Raw genomic sequence first — 16,794 nt, forward strand, 5'->3', positions numbered from 1 at the left:
GAGATTACAGCTAAAAAAAATGCAGGACAAAATTTTTCATCCTAGCCCCCCCATAAAAATCAAATGGTAGCTCCCTTAGTTCATGAAATGCAATTAGGTTGGTACCAAGGAATTTTGCTTTTTAGTGCAAATGTGGTATTTAATCAGACAAAATATACTAGGGGAGTGTTTAGAGGCAATTCCAAATAATAACAGTTTCAAGTACTATAATTGAAGGGAAATCCTTTTATTTATAAAACACTGATATAAGTGAAGGAAAATAACATGTTTTAAAAACAATGTCCGAATGTCTTCGTCGCAATATGTAGTTGAATTTCTTGTAGCTCCAAGTGCCTGGTTCAAATAAGTACATGCTCAGTTATCTACCCTTTGGTTAAATCCTCCCATGCAATCCAAGGTGCTTTGAATTTCCTACATTCACAACATTGCGGAGCTCTCAGTTGTAGTCTGCGTATACGTGGGAATGGTTGTGGACAGTATAGCCAAATGTTGAAGATTTTGTAGTTGCTTTGTACACACTTATATCTGTATGGGAACATCCAGGACATGCAAGGAACATTCTTACAATATTGTGGTCTGAAATGAGTAAAGTATGAATGAGAAGATGTGGTATGAGTGCCAATGAGACAACTCTCCATCCAAGTCACAATGTATGTTAATAATTATGGGTCAAGTAGTTTGTATTTATGAAAGCATTCTGTGTAAATTTGTTATTAATACATCATAACGTTGTAGAATCTGATGCATCCTGGGTAATTTTTTTAAAGTGTACACCAAAACGTCCTGATTGGTTGAAAATGTCATAATCAGTGGAATTTTAACCAATGACGTGGTACGAACAATGAAATTACCCATGATGCTTTAGATTCTGAAAAGGCCAATTGGTTCAGGATGTCCTGCAATAATAATGACTATTTTTCAAACCAACATTAGATGTGTTTAAAAACTTTCAAGGGTTACAACAAGATACAGGAAGACAACTTTTCATTTCAGAAATGGATATTTTGAAAGCAATTACAATTAACTTGTGGTTGGAAAAAACGAACCAGTGCATGATTTGTAAGAATTACACGTCTAATTCTAAATATGTTTCCTTATTTGAAGTTTTATGCCAAAGAATAACTTACTTGCAGTCAGCATACGTTATAGCTGTAAATAGAGTATTCCACCAAGGTTTAAACACGTAACACTTTTTCCCGTAATACCAAAATGTTTTACCAATATTCAATGATCTGAACTTAGACTCACACATCGATACGTTAGCAGGTTGTCTAAAAAAAATAAATATAAAAATAAGAAGAGTTGGTATGAATGCCAATGAACCAATTTCTCACTATATATCAAATACATATAAATATAAAGCCCAAGGAGTTATGAAATATACATCAACAAAAAGGCAACATGTTACAAATACAGTATAAATTGTTTTATTAATAATCTGAAGTTGTTTGTAGTACTGACAATATTGAAAAGACGATTAATTAAGCACTTGAGTTCCTGTTGCTGAGTCTTTTTCTCTATTATTGTAAGTGTTTACTGGTTTTTTTTTTATAGATTAGACCGTTGGTTTTCCCGCTTGAATGGTTTTAAATTACTAATTTTTGGGATCCTTTATAGCTTGATGTTCGGTGTGAGCCAAGGCTCCGTGTTGAAGGCCGCACCTTGACCTCTAATGGTTTACTTTTATAAATTGTTATTTGGATTCAGAGTTGTCTCAGTGGCACTCATACCAAATCTTCCTATATCTATTATATATGTTGTTTGTTTTGTGGTCGTTTTTTTGTGTGTTTTTGCACTGGTATTGTCAGTTTGATTTCGACTGATAAGTTTGACTATACTTTTGGTATCTTTCGCCTCTCTTTCATAGTGTTTCTATATCTATAACTCATATCTTCAGTAAAATATATGTACATATAGGATACAAGCGTGTGTCTACCTTTGAAATTAATAATTATGAGCTTGTAATAGCAGAAATAATTGTTTTCTGTCAGCGACTGGTGTCCTTAATAAAACAGTCAAGAAAGAACAAAATCTCCGGCGCAGAGATCACATATGCGTTCCGTTCAATACTTTGTAACACTACACTCAATATGAGAGGTCATATTAAGTACAGTATTGCAAAGCATGTATGGAACGGATATGAACTCTGCGCGGCCGGAGATTGGAAAGAACACACTTCCAAAAAGAAATTCAAAAGATTGTGTTCCAGATTGTGGTCCAGATTGAAGCAGGAATGAGAAAATCAATTAAAAATAATGCATAATGGTAAATATATTTATCTTACGGTGGTGCGATCCACGGGTCTTTTGTATTTAACGAAATGAGGCTTTGTGCAGCGTCTTTGTCACTCTTTAGCTGCTCATAATCTCTTGCATTCTGTTTAGAGAGTTCTTTCTCCGCTCCGTCTATTTCAGACCTACGATAAAATAAGATTTAGAGTACATGTAATTAAGCTTAATCAAAGATTTATTTTAGAAACAGGGAGAATTGGTCCATAACCATTATCTTTATGTCGTCGATGTCGATTTAGATGTTGAAACTTTGATTTAATGTTACCTTATTATCGAAACATTAACATATTTCTCAGATATATGAACCATAATTTAAAAAAATGAGTTGATCACATATTTCGATCAAACTGACTTCTGAGTAACTGGCAAACCACAGAATAAACATGATAAATGTGAATTGAAAATTAGATTATATGAGTTTCTTATACTATGTTCTTAATTTTGTCACTTTTTTTTAGAGGGAGACGGATTTATATAAGTTTTTCTTATTTCCGAATCCCTGTATTTATATTGTATAATTATATTTCATGCACTTTTTGAAATAAAATATTGTTTAAACTAAGCTTAATCAACATACCACCAAGGAATTATTTCATGTTCATGCTAGCTATAATACTTTATTGGTATCAACTAACATGATTTATATAATATTTTAATATTAGGTACAAAATGTATGAAATCCGAATGGTTAAACTATCACCAGTACATTAAAACATAAATAAGGCACTCAGTTGTTAAATAAATCATAACGACATGTTTTATATATAGAACGTCATACCATAATTATGCATTGATTTGCATCAGAAAATATTGGATATGTCATCTTTATTTTGTTTGTTGCATTGGGCCTTAGTTTCTTGGATATACGTTTTTTGACTTTTTGATATTAGATAATCTGAATTATTCCATTTGTGGTATTATCAAGGATTATATAGTACGAATAGTTTAGTATAATCCTTTTATGCGTTTTGTATTTTGAATAAAGCAGCATATACCTCCGAAGAAAAGTGATATTCACCGGGTTAGACCTGGTGTTAGACGTACAATTAATTTGGCTCGATAATTATCAGAAAAAGATATTGGTTTGAAAATTCTTTCGAAACATGGAATGGAACAATAAGTGTCTTTTGTTTCGGTAACATGTCTTTTGAAAATCTAAATTAAATTAAATGGAACCAAATATGAACCAAGCGAAAGATAGTGCATTACATTTTTAAAACGTGAAAAAAAGTAAATTGTTGGAAATTCATTTGTAGGTGTAAAGTAAAATAAATACAAAACTCGGAGGACCGAGGAAAATTCAAAACGGAAAGTATCTAATCAAATGGGAAAATCAAAAGCTCAAACATATCACACGAACGGACAACAACTGTCATATTCCTTACTTGGTACAGGCATTTTCTTATTAAGAAAACGGTGGACAAAAGAGATAAAATTAAGAAATTTTGGCCATCTGAGTGATGCGGGATTCCCTGAATAACTTAAATTTAGATGTATCGCAAATCATTTATAAATTAGTTTCTTGAAGTAAACTATAAGGAAACTTTACAGAAACAAGGATACACTAATTACAAACGTCATATGCTAAGACAAATTAACTCATCATAGATACCAGGATTAAATTTTGTATTTTCATATTATTATAAGACAAACTATCATAGGTAAGTCTAACTCACTCAGGGTATTTATCTCCATCATTGAAATCAAATCCTGCTAGAATATCATCATTATACTGGGCATCACATTGGTCTTCTTCTTGGCAGAAGCCATATGCAAAGACACAGAAGAATACCTACAAAACAGAAGGAATTGATAATACAAATCAATTATGTGAACAAGCACATGCATTTTAATATGCATCTATTAAATGCAGTTTATTTAGTTTGCACCCGTTTTCAGAGCACACATGTGAAATCATCAAAGATAAAATACATGTTAACAAACTTAATGCCTATACCAAGTAGAGAATATGACAGTTCTTGTCGATTCGTTTTTGATGTGTTTTGTCATTTGATTTTGCCATGTGTTTAGGGACTTACCGATTTGATTTTCCTCTGAGTTCAGTATTTTTATGATTTTAGTTTTTTTTATACGAGTAAACAAACTTAACTGTAGTTTTATGAAATGACAATGCAATGTTCCAATGGATGTCGATGGACGATATTTAGTATTAAATCTTATGAATGTAAGAGTCGTATTGTTTTTTATACAAAGGTTGTTTATTAATGCTCAAAACTTGCGTTATTTTCCCCATAAACAATGCATATGAATAAGGTACCATATTTGAATTAGATCAAATATTGCAAATGGAACTTGACAAATGAGCATTAGTTTTTAAATGTTTATAGCTTATAATTTAAAGATGATGGCATAAATGCACAGATAGATAATCAAAATATATAAATGATGAAAAAAATAATGGACAAATACAAAATCAAAGAAATAAAAAAAATAGAATACGAAAATAATTACATAATCAAGTAAACGCGAGAGGTCAATAGATACTGAAAACAAAATAAAAATAAAAATGAATAAATGAAATACTTCTGGAGAACCATTTTGAACGTGAGAATTAGAGGCACTTGTATATATAATTAACCAATGTTCAAATATCATATTTAAAAATCAGTTATAACTTTAAAAATAATTTCTATAGGATAATATATGAATTAAAATAGAAATAGATACGTACCAATGTTCTTAATATTTTCATCTTGGATAAATATTGTTGCTGCTGAATATGTTGATGATTTGAATTAAGCACCGTTTGTTGTATTTATACTGGATGAAGACTTTTGATTGGTTGATATTATATCCAATCAAAATAAAGATGAAACATTGTCGCTTTAAATTTTTTCGGTCCACTGAAGCAAACTGTTGATAAGATTTTAACTGTTGTTATGTTAATTTATGTCAGAAGGGCAAGGTTTTTTTATTAAATGTTTTTTCATGTGTATTTCAATGCTATTTTTAAGATTTCATTATCAGGCGATCATTTGTAAATTTTGTTCACAAATTAATTTTATTACTAAAAAAAATGTATTCAAACGAGTTGCAAAGTAAATTGTTTTCGGCAGACAAAACAATATTTGTTAAAAGTTGTTTCCTTAAAATAATAATTTAGTGCATTATTATCAAACTGTATTTTTTTCTTTTTAGGAAAATAATAAAAATAAGGAAACATTTAGTTTTTATTAAAGTTTAAAGTAAATACTAAAATTTGTACCTGAAAAAAGAGTATAATATTTTGTCTGATGCAAAACTTTCGTTATAAATATATAAAAACTCTTGGATATTGGAATTGTTTATAATCGCATCATTTTCATCATTTATGAAAACAACAGTGTTATGCATGAAATGAAAGTCTAGATAACATCAACTTCAAGTTCGTGGTGCATGATCGTTGGTTTTCTATTTAGTGTTTTATATGCTGTCGTTTCGTCCTTTCTTCTTGTTTTGTCATGGTTTTATCGGTCTATTGAATTTTTATTGTCCTTTTGTTATCTTCCGACTGTTTTTTTTTCTTCACAATATATTCAAAGTAATACAAGTAGCATATTGGGGTTCGTGTTGTTTATTCTTTAGTTTTCTATGTTGTGTCATGTGTACTATTGTTTGTCTGTTTGTCTTTTTCATTTTTAGCCATGGCGTTGTCAGTTTATTTTCGATTTATGAGTTTGACTGTCCCTCTGTTATCTTTCGTTCCTCTTTTAAAAAAAAAGGTTTGATCGCTTGATAATGAAATTCTTTTTAAAATAGCATTGAAATACTTTTCATACATGTTATGTAATCAATCATATATGAAAACAAATTTTTCGGTTCGACTCTAATTTTCGGTAAAGTTCTTGTTGATCAATTTTTATTTTTAGTTTTCTATGTAGTATTTTGAATACTGTTCATTGTTTCATGCTTTTTAAAATCGTTTGTCGGTTTATAAATTTGGATTATCCCATAGGTATTTTTTGTCTCTTTTTGAAATTTGATATATTAGAATACTGTAGTTCTTTTTTCCCTAAAAGAGTACAGTCAGTGGACAAAAGTGAGTTCTCACTCAATAAATGTCTTATCATTTCAACTAAAATCAATATTTTTCAAAAACATATTTCATAATAACTGCATCACTGATTTTATATGAAATAAACACAATAATAATTAAACTAAAATAAATAAATAAAACATAACAAGAATAAACTTGAAAGTAGTAACATACTTTGTAAATTGTACATCGCTACATGTAAAACATATTTGGAAGAGTATAAATTTCAAAGTGTATTCAAAAACATATTTCATAATAACTACACCACTGATTTTATATGAAATAAACACAATAATATGTAGAAATCTGGGAAAGTTTGTCATGTATTCTAACCAAATTAAAATCGTAAAATTTGCATTTGTGTCTTACCCATTAGATAATGATAACATCCCTCACAAAAGTTATGACAAAAAAAAACGATAAAACTTCCGACATTTCTACATCTTATGGTATCTATTATATGAAAATCATTCAAAAAGTCACTTTGAACATGTTTTTTTAAATATATTTTAGTTGAAATGATAGGACTTTTTTTATAGTGGGAACTCACTTTTGTCCAATGACTACACCATATTTTCAAAGTTTAGGTTATGTTTTGTTTAAGTTGTATATGCATTATGCTCTCCGTCGATTTTCAAATAATTAAAACAAAAATAAATAAATAAAACAATAACAAGAATAGACTTGAAAGTAGTAAGTTAACATACTTTGTGAATTTTCATCGCTACATGTAAAACATATTTGGAAGGGTATAAATTTGAAATGGACGTCAAGTTGGTTACTTATTCTGTATTCCTTATTCGTTACTTATTCCCTATTCCCTATTCGTTACTTATTCCCTATTCCCTATTCGTTACCTATTCGTTACTTATTCCCTATTCCCTATTCGTTACCTATTCGTTAATTATTCCCTATTCCCTATTCCCTATTCGTTACTTATTCCTTATTCCTTATTCGTTACCTATTCGTTACTTATTCCTTATTACCTATTCGTTACTTATTACTTATTCCTTATTCGTTACTTATTTGATTTTTGATATCCTCACCTTTTTTAATTGTTTATATTCTTATCTCTGGTTATAGTTCTTAATTTGTTGAGGTAAAATGACCTTTTTATGACCTATTTATATGTGTTTGTGCTCAACCGATCCTGTTTGTTTCTTATTTGATTTTTATACGTTCTACCTTTCAAATGTTTTATATTCGTATGTTTGAAGATCTGGTTCTTGGTTCGAAGAGGTGAAATCACCTTTTAGCGCTTGTAGAAAAATGAAGATGTGGTATGATCGCCAATGAGACAACTCCCCACAATAGACCAAAATGACACAGACATTAACAACTATAGGTCACGATACGGCCTTCAACAATAAGCAAAGCCCATACCGCATGGTCAGCTATAAAAACATGTTAGCGGGGTGTACATCGATTCGGAGCTTGACTAATACCTTGTTTATAACACGCGTATTATATGTTGCACATTTTAGAAAATGATTTTCAATTGTGTTCATGTCTCTGGTGGTATTAATGTGTTCTTAGAGATGAAATAACCCTATTAGCGCGTATGTACCCGTTCCAGCGCTCGGATAAAACCTTGTTACTTGTTCGCTTATAATACGTTTGTTATACGTTGCGCCTTTTAGAAAAGAATTTTCAATTGTGTTCATGTCTCTGGTGGTAATAATGTGTTCTTAGAGATGAAATGACCCTATTAGCGCGAATGTACCCGTTCCAGCGCTCGGTTTATACCATGTTACTTATTCGTTACTTATTCGCTTTTAATACGTTTTTTATACGTTGCACCTTTTAGAAAAGGATTTTCAATTGTGTTCATGTCTCTGGTGGTAATAATGTGTTCTTAGAGATGAAATAACCATATTAGCGCGTATGTACCCGTTCCAGTGCTCGATTAATACCCTGTTACTTATTCGTTACTTATTCACTGTTTAACTTGTGAGTTTGTGGTTGCATAAAACTTTATTTATAATGCTTTCCAGGAGAAAATATATAAATAATATAACAAATGTAGGAATCACGGGTGTCATTTTGTTTATTGGAATAAATGATCGAGAAGAAATAATTAACGGTTGTCAAGAACTGCGATCGGAGCGTGAATGATTTGGTATACAATTAGGATCGTGAATGAAATATTATGCTCCGTCAGTAAATAATCTTATTTAATGAATTGTGAAAAATTATTGGAAAATAAAACTGTCTGTCAAATTAGACCGTTATTTTCCTCGTGTGAATTGTTTCATATTGTCATTTCGGGGTCATGTATAGCTGACTATGGGGTATGGGCTTTGCTCATTGTTGAAGGCTGTACGATGACCTATAGTTGTATATTTCTGTGTCATTTAGTCTCTTGTGGAGAGTTATCTCATTGGCAATCATGCCACATTTTCTTTTTTGTATTCAACATTCTGATTAGTATCCGAGAAAAGTCAAGACATACAAGTTTTTACACAAGAGTGCACACGCTAAAATGTATCGCCTTCTTTAATAATCCTTGATATTAAGTTGATTGTCCTAAATATAAACCTTTACTTCGGCTACCACATACACTTAACTTGATCCAAGAAAATGAGGTTACGGTTATATAAACCAAACAAGAAATACATTAACACCTTACAATCATTCATTGATACACTAAGTATAGTTGACCTATAATAATTGCTTATAGTTTCTATGAGACATACTAAACCAAGGAAACTTTCCAGCTATGAACCATGCAAATAAAAGCTGTCAGACGGACATGCACATCCTAAAACATTTCAATACACCAAATATAGTTGATCTATTGCATATAGTGTTATAAAAAAAACAACCAAATCTCAAAAACTTTGACCACTGGACCAAGAAAATTAGGTCAAAGTCAGATGACACCTGCTAGCTAGACATGTGCACCTTACAATCATTCCACGCACCAGATATAGTAAACCTATTGCATACAGTATAAGAAAGCAAACCTAAACACAAACAAAAACTGTGATTCGTCTCATTTGATGCCCATTAGTTTTTATGCAAATTCATATCTATAAAACAAAAATCCTTGCTGATGTTTGTAAAACTTGATAAAAAAAAATTGTTAAAACATAAGAGCAGATAAACAACTGTCACATTCCTGATTTGGAACAGGCATTTTTCTAAACAAATTGTGGGTTAAATCTGGCTTTTCTTTGGCTTGTGTATATGTCCACTTGTATTAGAATTGTTCAATATTCCATAATATTGTCAAATTGGGGGATCAACACTAACATACTAAATTATTTTTACGTTGCCATATATGGAACCTAGCAGCATGCATCGCAGACATACACTCCAGCTTTATTTAACGTTCAATAGATATTAGAAGATGTGGCATGAGTGCTAATGAGACAACTCTCCATCTTAGTCACAATTCGTAAAAGTAAATCATTATAGGTCAAAGTTTGGCCGTCAGCACGGAGTCTTGGCTCACACCGAACAAACATGCTAACAATCGATTCAAACAAATACGAAAGCCAAAAAAAACTTTATGTTGTTAATTATACAGCCGGTACAGTACAGGGGAAAGTATATGTCAGTTTGCCGGATATTAAATCTTGCGCGCACCAGATTGAAAACTCATGCGCACAACTTTTAAACACGTGCTCACGACTTCTCATAATGGTGTTTGCGACCTTCAAGATCTGCTGCACATGATTTTTAAACTTGATTTCATGACTTCAAACTATTGAGCATCACTATAAGAATTGTGCGCAGGGTTTTCATATTACCGCGCACGACTTTCGTAGATGATGTGAAACTTTAAGAACTCGCGCACATGACTTTCAAACTGGTGTTCATGACTTTCAAACTTGTGCACATGACTTTCAAACTTGTGTGCACATATCTTTCAAACTTGTGCACATGCCTTTCAAACTTGTCCATATGACTTTCAAATTTGCAAGCACAACTTTCAAACTCGTGTGCACCAATTCAAAAGTCGAGCTCACTAGGTTTTGAAAGTTATGCGCACTAGGTTTTGAAAGTTATGCGCACCAGTTTTTTTTAATGTATATGTATATATAATGTAATTTTAAAGAAAGATATTTCTGTAAACTTGGTACTTAAGGGGTTCAGCAAGAGACTCTTCTCATAATGACATTATATACGCTAATCAGATAAAGTTCATAAAAATAAAAAATATAAATAAAAAGAAATACAAAAGATCACAAAAGAAACTACGCTATATAAATTAGTAAGCGTTCATATCGCATTGCTGGACCAACCCACATAAAGAACGATAAAAGTAAAAAAAAAATGAAAGCTGAATGAAAATATACCGAACTAAAACAAGAGGAATACGATCAAATGGAAAATAATTCTATAGTTGTACAAAGTAAATCAAAGTGCTGAAGTACTGAACATCGGATAACCGCAAGTTCTGGTGGATGGTCCTACAAGCACTTGTTCCAGTAAATAAATCCTATCTCTATATCTGAAAGTGAGGTAAATGTACAGATACATTTTTTTTTCTGAGGGCGTGGATGATAAATTAATGACAGGGAATTATACCTCATCGTAATGAGTATTATCTTGTAGTGATACACACTAGTATACTCTGGTTTATTAGAATGATATATTATATTAATATTTGTATTATAGTTCCATGTATAAATAATTTTCATACATTTGTATATAATTTTATTCCACTACTCCCGTAATAATTAGATTTTTCTAATCGATTGAAATCTTATTCGATAACCCATTGGTATACTGGCGACTTGAAGATGTCCACCATGCATCTCATATATGTATAAGCATAACAATGACTAATTATTAAGCACTACGGACTGCAGCTATCTCCAAAAAGGTCTCAAATAGAGAACCAAGGTCTAATTAACTTGTTTAATGATATTATCTCATAAACACAACCATTTGGTCCAGTCTGCAAGTTGGATATTACCCCTATCTCATATGCTTATAAGCACTACAAAAAAAATATTTAGCAACACAGGCTGCTGCTATCTATCAATACAACCAACAGCAAGGTTCAGGGTCAAAATTGACCTGTTGTGGTCATTTATGGTTTCTATGGCCCATTATAAACCAGTTTCAGTGGTCCGGACTTTAGGATTACGATGTCAAGTCCTAAAATGATGCCGATCATGAAGTAAAGTTTGAGCACTATTAAAAATGAACTAAGCACCACATGGTCTGTTACTACCATCCAGTATGTATAATAGGCAACACCCAAATTTAAAATTACTCTGGTGTAGTCTTATCTAGGTTCTATGGCCTATTTGTCCACCAGACTTAGTGGTTCGGACTGCAAGACTAGTATGTTCAGTCCTACAATGGTGCCTATCATGAAGCAGCACTATCTCTGAGCAGCACTCCCACAACAAAATTAGCAGCACAGTTGCCAGCTACCTGCCAAAGCCGGAAAAACATGGTTTTAAGTCTAAATCATTCTGTTGTGGTTTGAAAAGTGGGAAAGAACAAAAAAAAACCCATTTATTTCAGCTTTTTTTTGGCATGTTTTTTTTTAACAAAAAATGGTCACTTGTGAAGAGCAAGAAAAGATAAACAGGGTATCAATCGAGCGCTGAAACGGGTACATACGCACTAGAAGGGTTTTTCTGCCTGTAAGAGACGAAAGTTATCACCAGAGACAAGACAAAAATTAAAAATCTATTTTTAACAGTTGCAGCGTATAACGCACGTATTATGAGCTAATAAGGAAAGAATAAGTAACAGAGTATCAGTCGATCGCTGAAACGGGTACATATGCGCTAATGGGTTTTTTTTTCACCTCAGAGAACACATAATTACCGCCAGAGACATGAAAGCAATCGATAATCGATTTATTTCAAGGTGCAACGTATACCACGCGTATTAAAAGCGAATAAGGCACGAATAAGTAACAGGGTATCAATCGAGCGCTGAAACTGATACATACGCGCTGATAGGGTTATATCACCTCTTAGAAAAGAAATCTACCACTAGAAACAAGAAAACAATTTAAATCCTTTTTTAAAAGGTGCAACGTATACCACGCGTATTAAAAGCGATTAAGGAACGAATAAGTAACAAGGTATAAACCGAGCGCTGGAACGGGTACATACGCGCTAATAGGGTTATTTCATCTCTAAGAACACATTGTTACCGCCAGAGACAAGAACACAATTGAAAATCATTTTCTAAAATGTGCAACGCATAATACACGTGTTATAAACAAGGTATTAGTCAAGCTCCGAAACGATGTACACCCCGCTAACATGTTTTATAGCTGACCATGCGGTATGGGCTTTGCTTATTGTTGAAGGCCGTATCGTGACCTATAGTTGTTAATGTCTGTGTCATTGTGGTCTATTGTGGGGAGTTGTCTCATTGGCGATCATACCACATCTTCATTTTTCTACAAGCGCTAAAATGTGATTTCACCTCTTCGAACCAAGAACCAGATCTCCAAACATACGAATATAAAACATTTAAAAGGTAGAACGTATAAAAATCAAATAAGAAACAAATAAGTATCTAACATAAAGCAACAGGATCGGTTGAGCACAAACACATATAAATAGGTCATAAAAAGTCATTTTACCTCAACAAATTTAGAACTATAACCAGAGATAAGAATATAAACAATTAAAAAGGGTGAGGATATCAAAAATCGAATAAGTAACGAATAAGGAATAAGTAATAGGTAACGAATAGGTAATAAGGAATAAGTAACGAATAGGTAACGAATAAGGAATAAGTAACGAATAGGTAACGAATAGGGAATAGGGAATAAGTAACGAATAGGTAACGAATAGGGAATAGGCAATAAGTAACGAATAGGGAATTGTAAATAATAACGAATAGGTAACGAATAGGGATTAGGGAATAAGTAACGAGTAAGGAATAAGTAACCAACATGACGTCCATAAATTTGAAGTGTATTCTAAAAATGGAATATTTTATTAATGTGCGTATTGCATTTGTCTGAATAAAAAAATCAACAATAGCACTAAGTAAAGTTTACCCTTGCCATGTACAATACATAAAAAACTTTTGAAGGTACCAATAACTCTAGGATGGCTGGGTCATTGCTTTTTTTCGGCCATTTTTTTGAAATTCTTCTAATTTTCCTGATTCTTACAAAGACTAGCACTTAAACTGATTGTCCCAAAACAGAAACTATATCAGCATTTCATATTTTCAAAAAAGTAATTCTTTTATGACTGAAGTTGAACACATTATCTTGTATTTAATTTTCGGGATTGCACCCGGGATCACGCGTAAAACATTTATACAAACTTATAGAAAATAAAACCCAAAATAACGTCTAGAATGGCTTCTCATGGGCATTGTATCTTTCATGGGCAATTTTACTTCACATTCTTATGTTATATATTTTTTAAAAGTATATACATTTTCACATAATAACGCGAAAACTTAATTCTTTGGGAAAAACCTTTAAATTTTGTGAATTCAAATTGAGCTCCAATATTATAAAATGGAAATTGTATATTTTCAATAGTTTATAAAGATTTTTAGGATTAAACTATGCATTATTATTATTTGGTACTCTCACAAAATATTGTGTAAAATACTCAGAAAAATGAGATAGAGAATTTTGATTGGTGGACATGTATCCAATTAATATTACAGAAAAAGTATACGAATATCAACGGTCCAGTGAAGTCAGTAGGGCTTGGTTAACAAAATATGGTTTTAGGAGTTCTTTGAATTTATTTCAATGCTATTTCATTATCAGATTATCATGCATATATTTGTCAACAGTTTTTGTTTATGAAGAGACTTTATTAAAACACATTTTAAGTATGTAGCAATAACAATTATCTTCATCTAAGAAAATATTAGAGTGCCAATAAAAAATAACTAATGTTTTCTTTTGTAAGTTGCTTCCTTGAAAAAACATTTAATTTTTACTGTTGTTTATAAATGCATAATACATTAAAACTACAAACTAAAGTGCATGTAAACTAAAGTATTTTCTTTTTCTTATTTTGCAAATAAAATTATGAAACTATATATAAATTTATTTTTTGTTTAAGTTTAATGTAATCAAAGGATTCACCAAATATTATGTTTTTCAGCTGATGCTTCAAATATATATTTTAAAAAATAAAGCTTTTTAAGTACATGAATAGTTTTTGTTATCCTTTTCCTTCAATCATATATGAAAACTAATTTTAAAAAAAGCAAATTTTTCTGTTCGACTCTGATGTTTGGTAAAGTTCTTGTTGATCAATTTTTATTTTTTGTTTTTTATGTAGTATTTTGTATACTGTTCATTGCTTTATGCTTTTTAAAATGGTTTCTCAGTTTATAATTGTTTATTATCCAATGGGTATCTTTCGCCTCTTTAATTTGAATTATATAGTACTTTTCCCCCCTAAAAGAGTACAGTCAGTGGTCAAAAGTGAGTTCTCACTCATTAAATGTCAACTAAAATCAATATTTTTCAAAACAGATTTCATAATAACTACACTACTGATTTATATGAAATAATATGTAGAAATGTTTGAAGTTTAATTGTTAATTTGGCCCTGTAATTATTCAGGCTCATCTTTATTTTCTGACGAGGTGAACAAAGAGAAAAATATTTCTGGAAAAGTTTGCTATGTATTCTAACCAAATCAAAACCGTAAATTTGCATTTGTGTTTTACCCATAAGTTAATTATAACATCCCTCACAAAAATTATGACAAACTAAAAGATGAAACTTCCGACATTTCTTCATCTTATGGTATCTATTATATGAAAATCATTCAAAAAGTCACTTTGAACAATTTTTTTTTAAATCGATTTTAGTTGAAATGATAGGACTTTTTATTAGTGGGAACTCACTTTTGTCCAATGACTACACCATATTTTCAAAGTTTAGGTTATTTTTTGTTTAAGTTGTATATGCATTATGCTCTCTGACGATTTTCAAATAATTAAAACAAAAATAAATCAATAAAACATAACAAGGATAGACTTGAAAGTAGTAACATACTTTGTAAATTGTACATCGCTACATGTAAAACATATTTGGAAGAGTATAAATTTCGAAGTGTATTCTAAAAATGGAATATTTCATATTGTGCGTATTGCATTTGTCTGAAGTAAAAAAACAACAACAATAGCACGAAGCAAAGTTTACCCTTGCCATGTACAATGCATACACAACATTTCAGAATACCAATAACTCTAGGATGGCTGGGTCGTTGCTTTTTTTCGGCCATTTTTTTGAAATTCCTCTTATTTTCCTGATTCTTACAAAGACTAGCACTTAAACTGATTGTCCCAAAACAGAAACTATATCAGCATTTCATGCTTACAAAAAAAAGTAATTCTTTTATGACTGAAGTTGAACACATTATCTTGTATTTAATTTTCGGGATTTCACCCGGGATCACGCGTAAAACATTTATACAAACTTATAGAAAATAAAACCAAAAATAACGTCTATAATGGCTTCTCATGGGAATTGTTACTCCAATACTTGCCGCTAGTTTTCGGGGGATAGTTATCTTTCATGGGCAATCTTACTTCACAGTCTTATGTTATATAATTTTTAAAAGTATATACATTTTCACATAATAACGCGAAAACTTAATTCTTTGGGAAAAACCTTTAAATTTTGTGAATTCAAATTGAGCTCCAATATTATAAAATGGAAATTGTATATTTTCAATAGTTTATAAAGATTTTTATGATTAACAATTATCTTCATCTTACAAAACTTATTTTTTTAAGTTATTTCCTTAAAATAATAATTTATCTTTATTGTTGTAGATTTATATTCATGAAAATACAAAATTAAATAAATCAAAGTGATCCTTTCTTTTTCGTTTTTAATGAAAATGATAAAATAAAAGACGGTACATCGATTTTTTTTATTTTTTTTAATTAAAAACAAAAAAGATTACCCTTCAAACTTACTTTAAAATGTTTTTAGCCCATGAACTAATGGTATATGTCCTTTATATCCTTTCCATCATTTATGATAGAAAAAATATTGCGGTTTCTAATAAAGAATTCGTAATTTTTTTTTCTATTCGACATTCTTTTTTCGGCGGAGTTCGTGTTGCTCAATGTTTAGGAGATAACTGTATTGTATTTTAAGCTCCGACGGCATCAATTGGGGATTTTTTTATGGTCGCAAATTAAGTTTACTGGCGACGCGTTAGCGGAGACAGTAAACGGGTATTTGCGACCATCAAATCCCCAATTGATGCCGTCGGAGCTTAAAATACAATATTGTTCTCTCCATTCTAATGAAACTGACAGAAAACAACGTTAAAACATGTAATTAAAATCTGTCATATGCCGTCTGCGCTTGCGCGTACGTCCCATAGCATCGATTGTCAATTGATACCATGTAAAAAAATGACATTATCCAATCAAAATGAACATTACAAACGTTGTTGCATTAGAATTAGATATCTATGTAGTGTATTGTTAACTGTTGATTTTCTGTTATGTTATTTTTTTCAGCTTATGAAT

At 31.1% G+C, this 16,794-nt stretch overlaps 1 protein-coding gene across 1 annotated transcript; it reads right to left on the reverse strand.

Annotated features, from left to right (window-relative positions):
• Positions 1-205: 205 nt before the first annotated feature.
• Positions 206-5,036, reverse strand: LOC139497318 (uncharacterized). Its single transcript, XM_071285508.1, has 5 exons — positions 4,984-5,036; positions 3,968-4,083; positions 2,285-2,416; positions 1,128-1,271; positions 206-576 (listed from the first exon to the last, which is right to left on the reverse strand). The coding sequence occupies exons 1-5, from the start codon at positions 5,002-5,004 to the stop codon at positions 363-365; spliced, it is 627 nt and encodes a 208-aa protein (XP_071141609.1). The 5' UTR covers positions 5,005-5,036; the 3' UTR covers positions 206-362.
• Between the last annotated feature and the right edge of the window lie 11,758 nt (positions 5,037-16,794).

This window comes from Mytilus edulis, chromosome 12 (assembly GCF_963676685.1).
Source record: "Mytilus edulis chromosome 12, xbMytEdul2.2, whole genome shotgun sequence".
Lineage (NCBI taxonomy): Eukaryota > Metazoa > Mollusca > Bivalvia > Mytilida > Mytilidae > Mytilus > Mytilus edulis.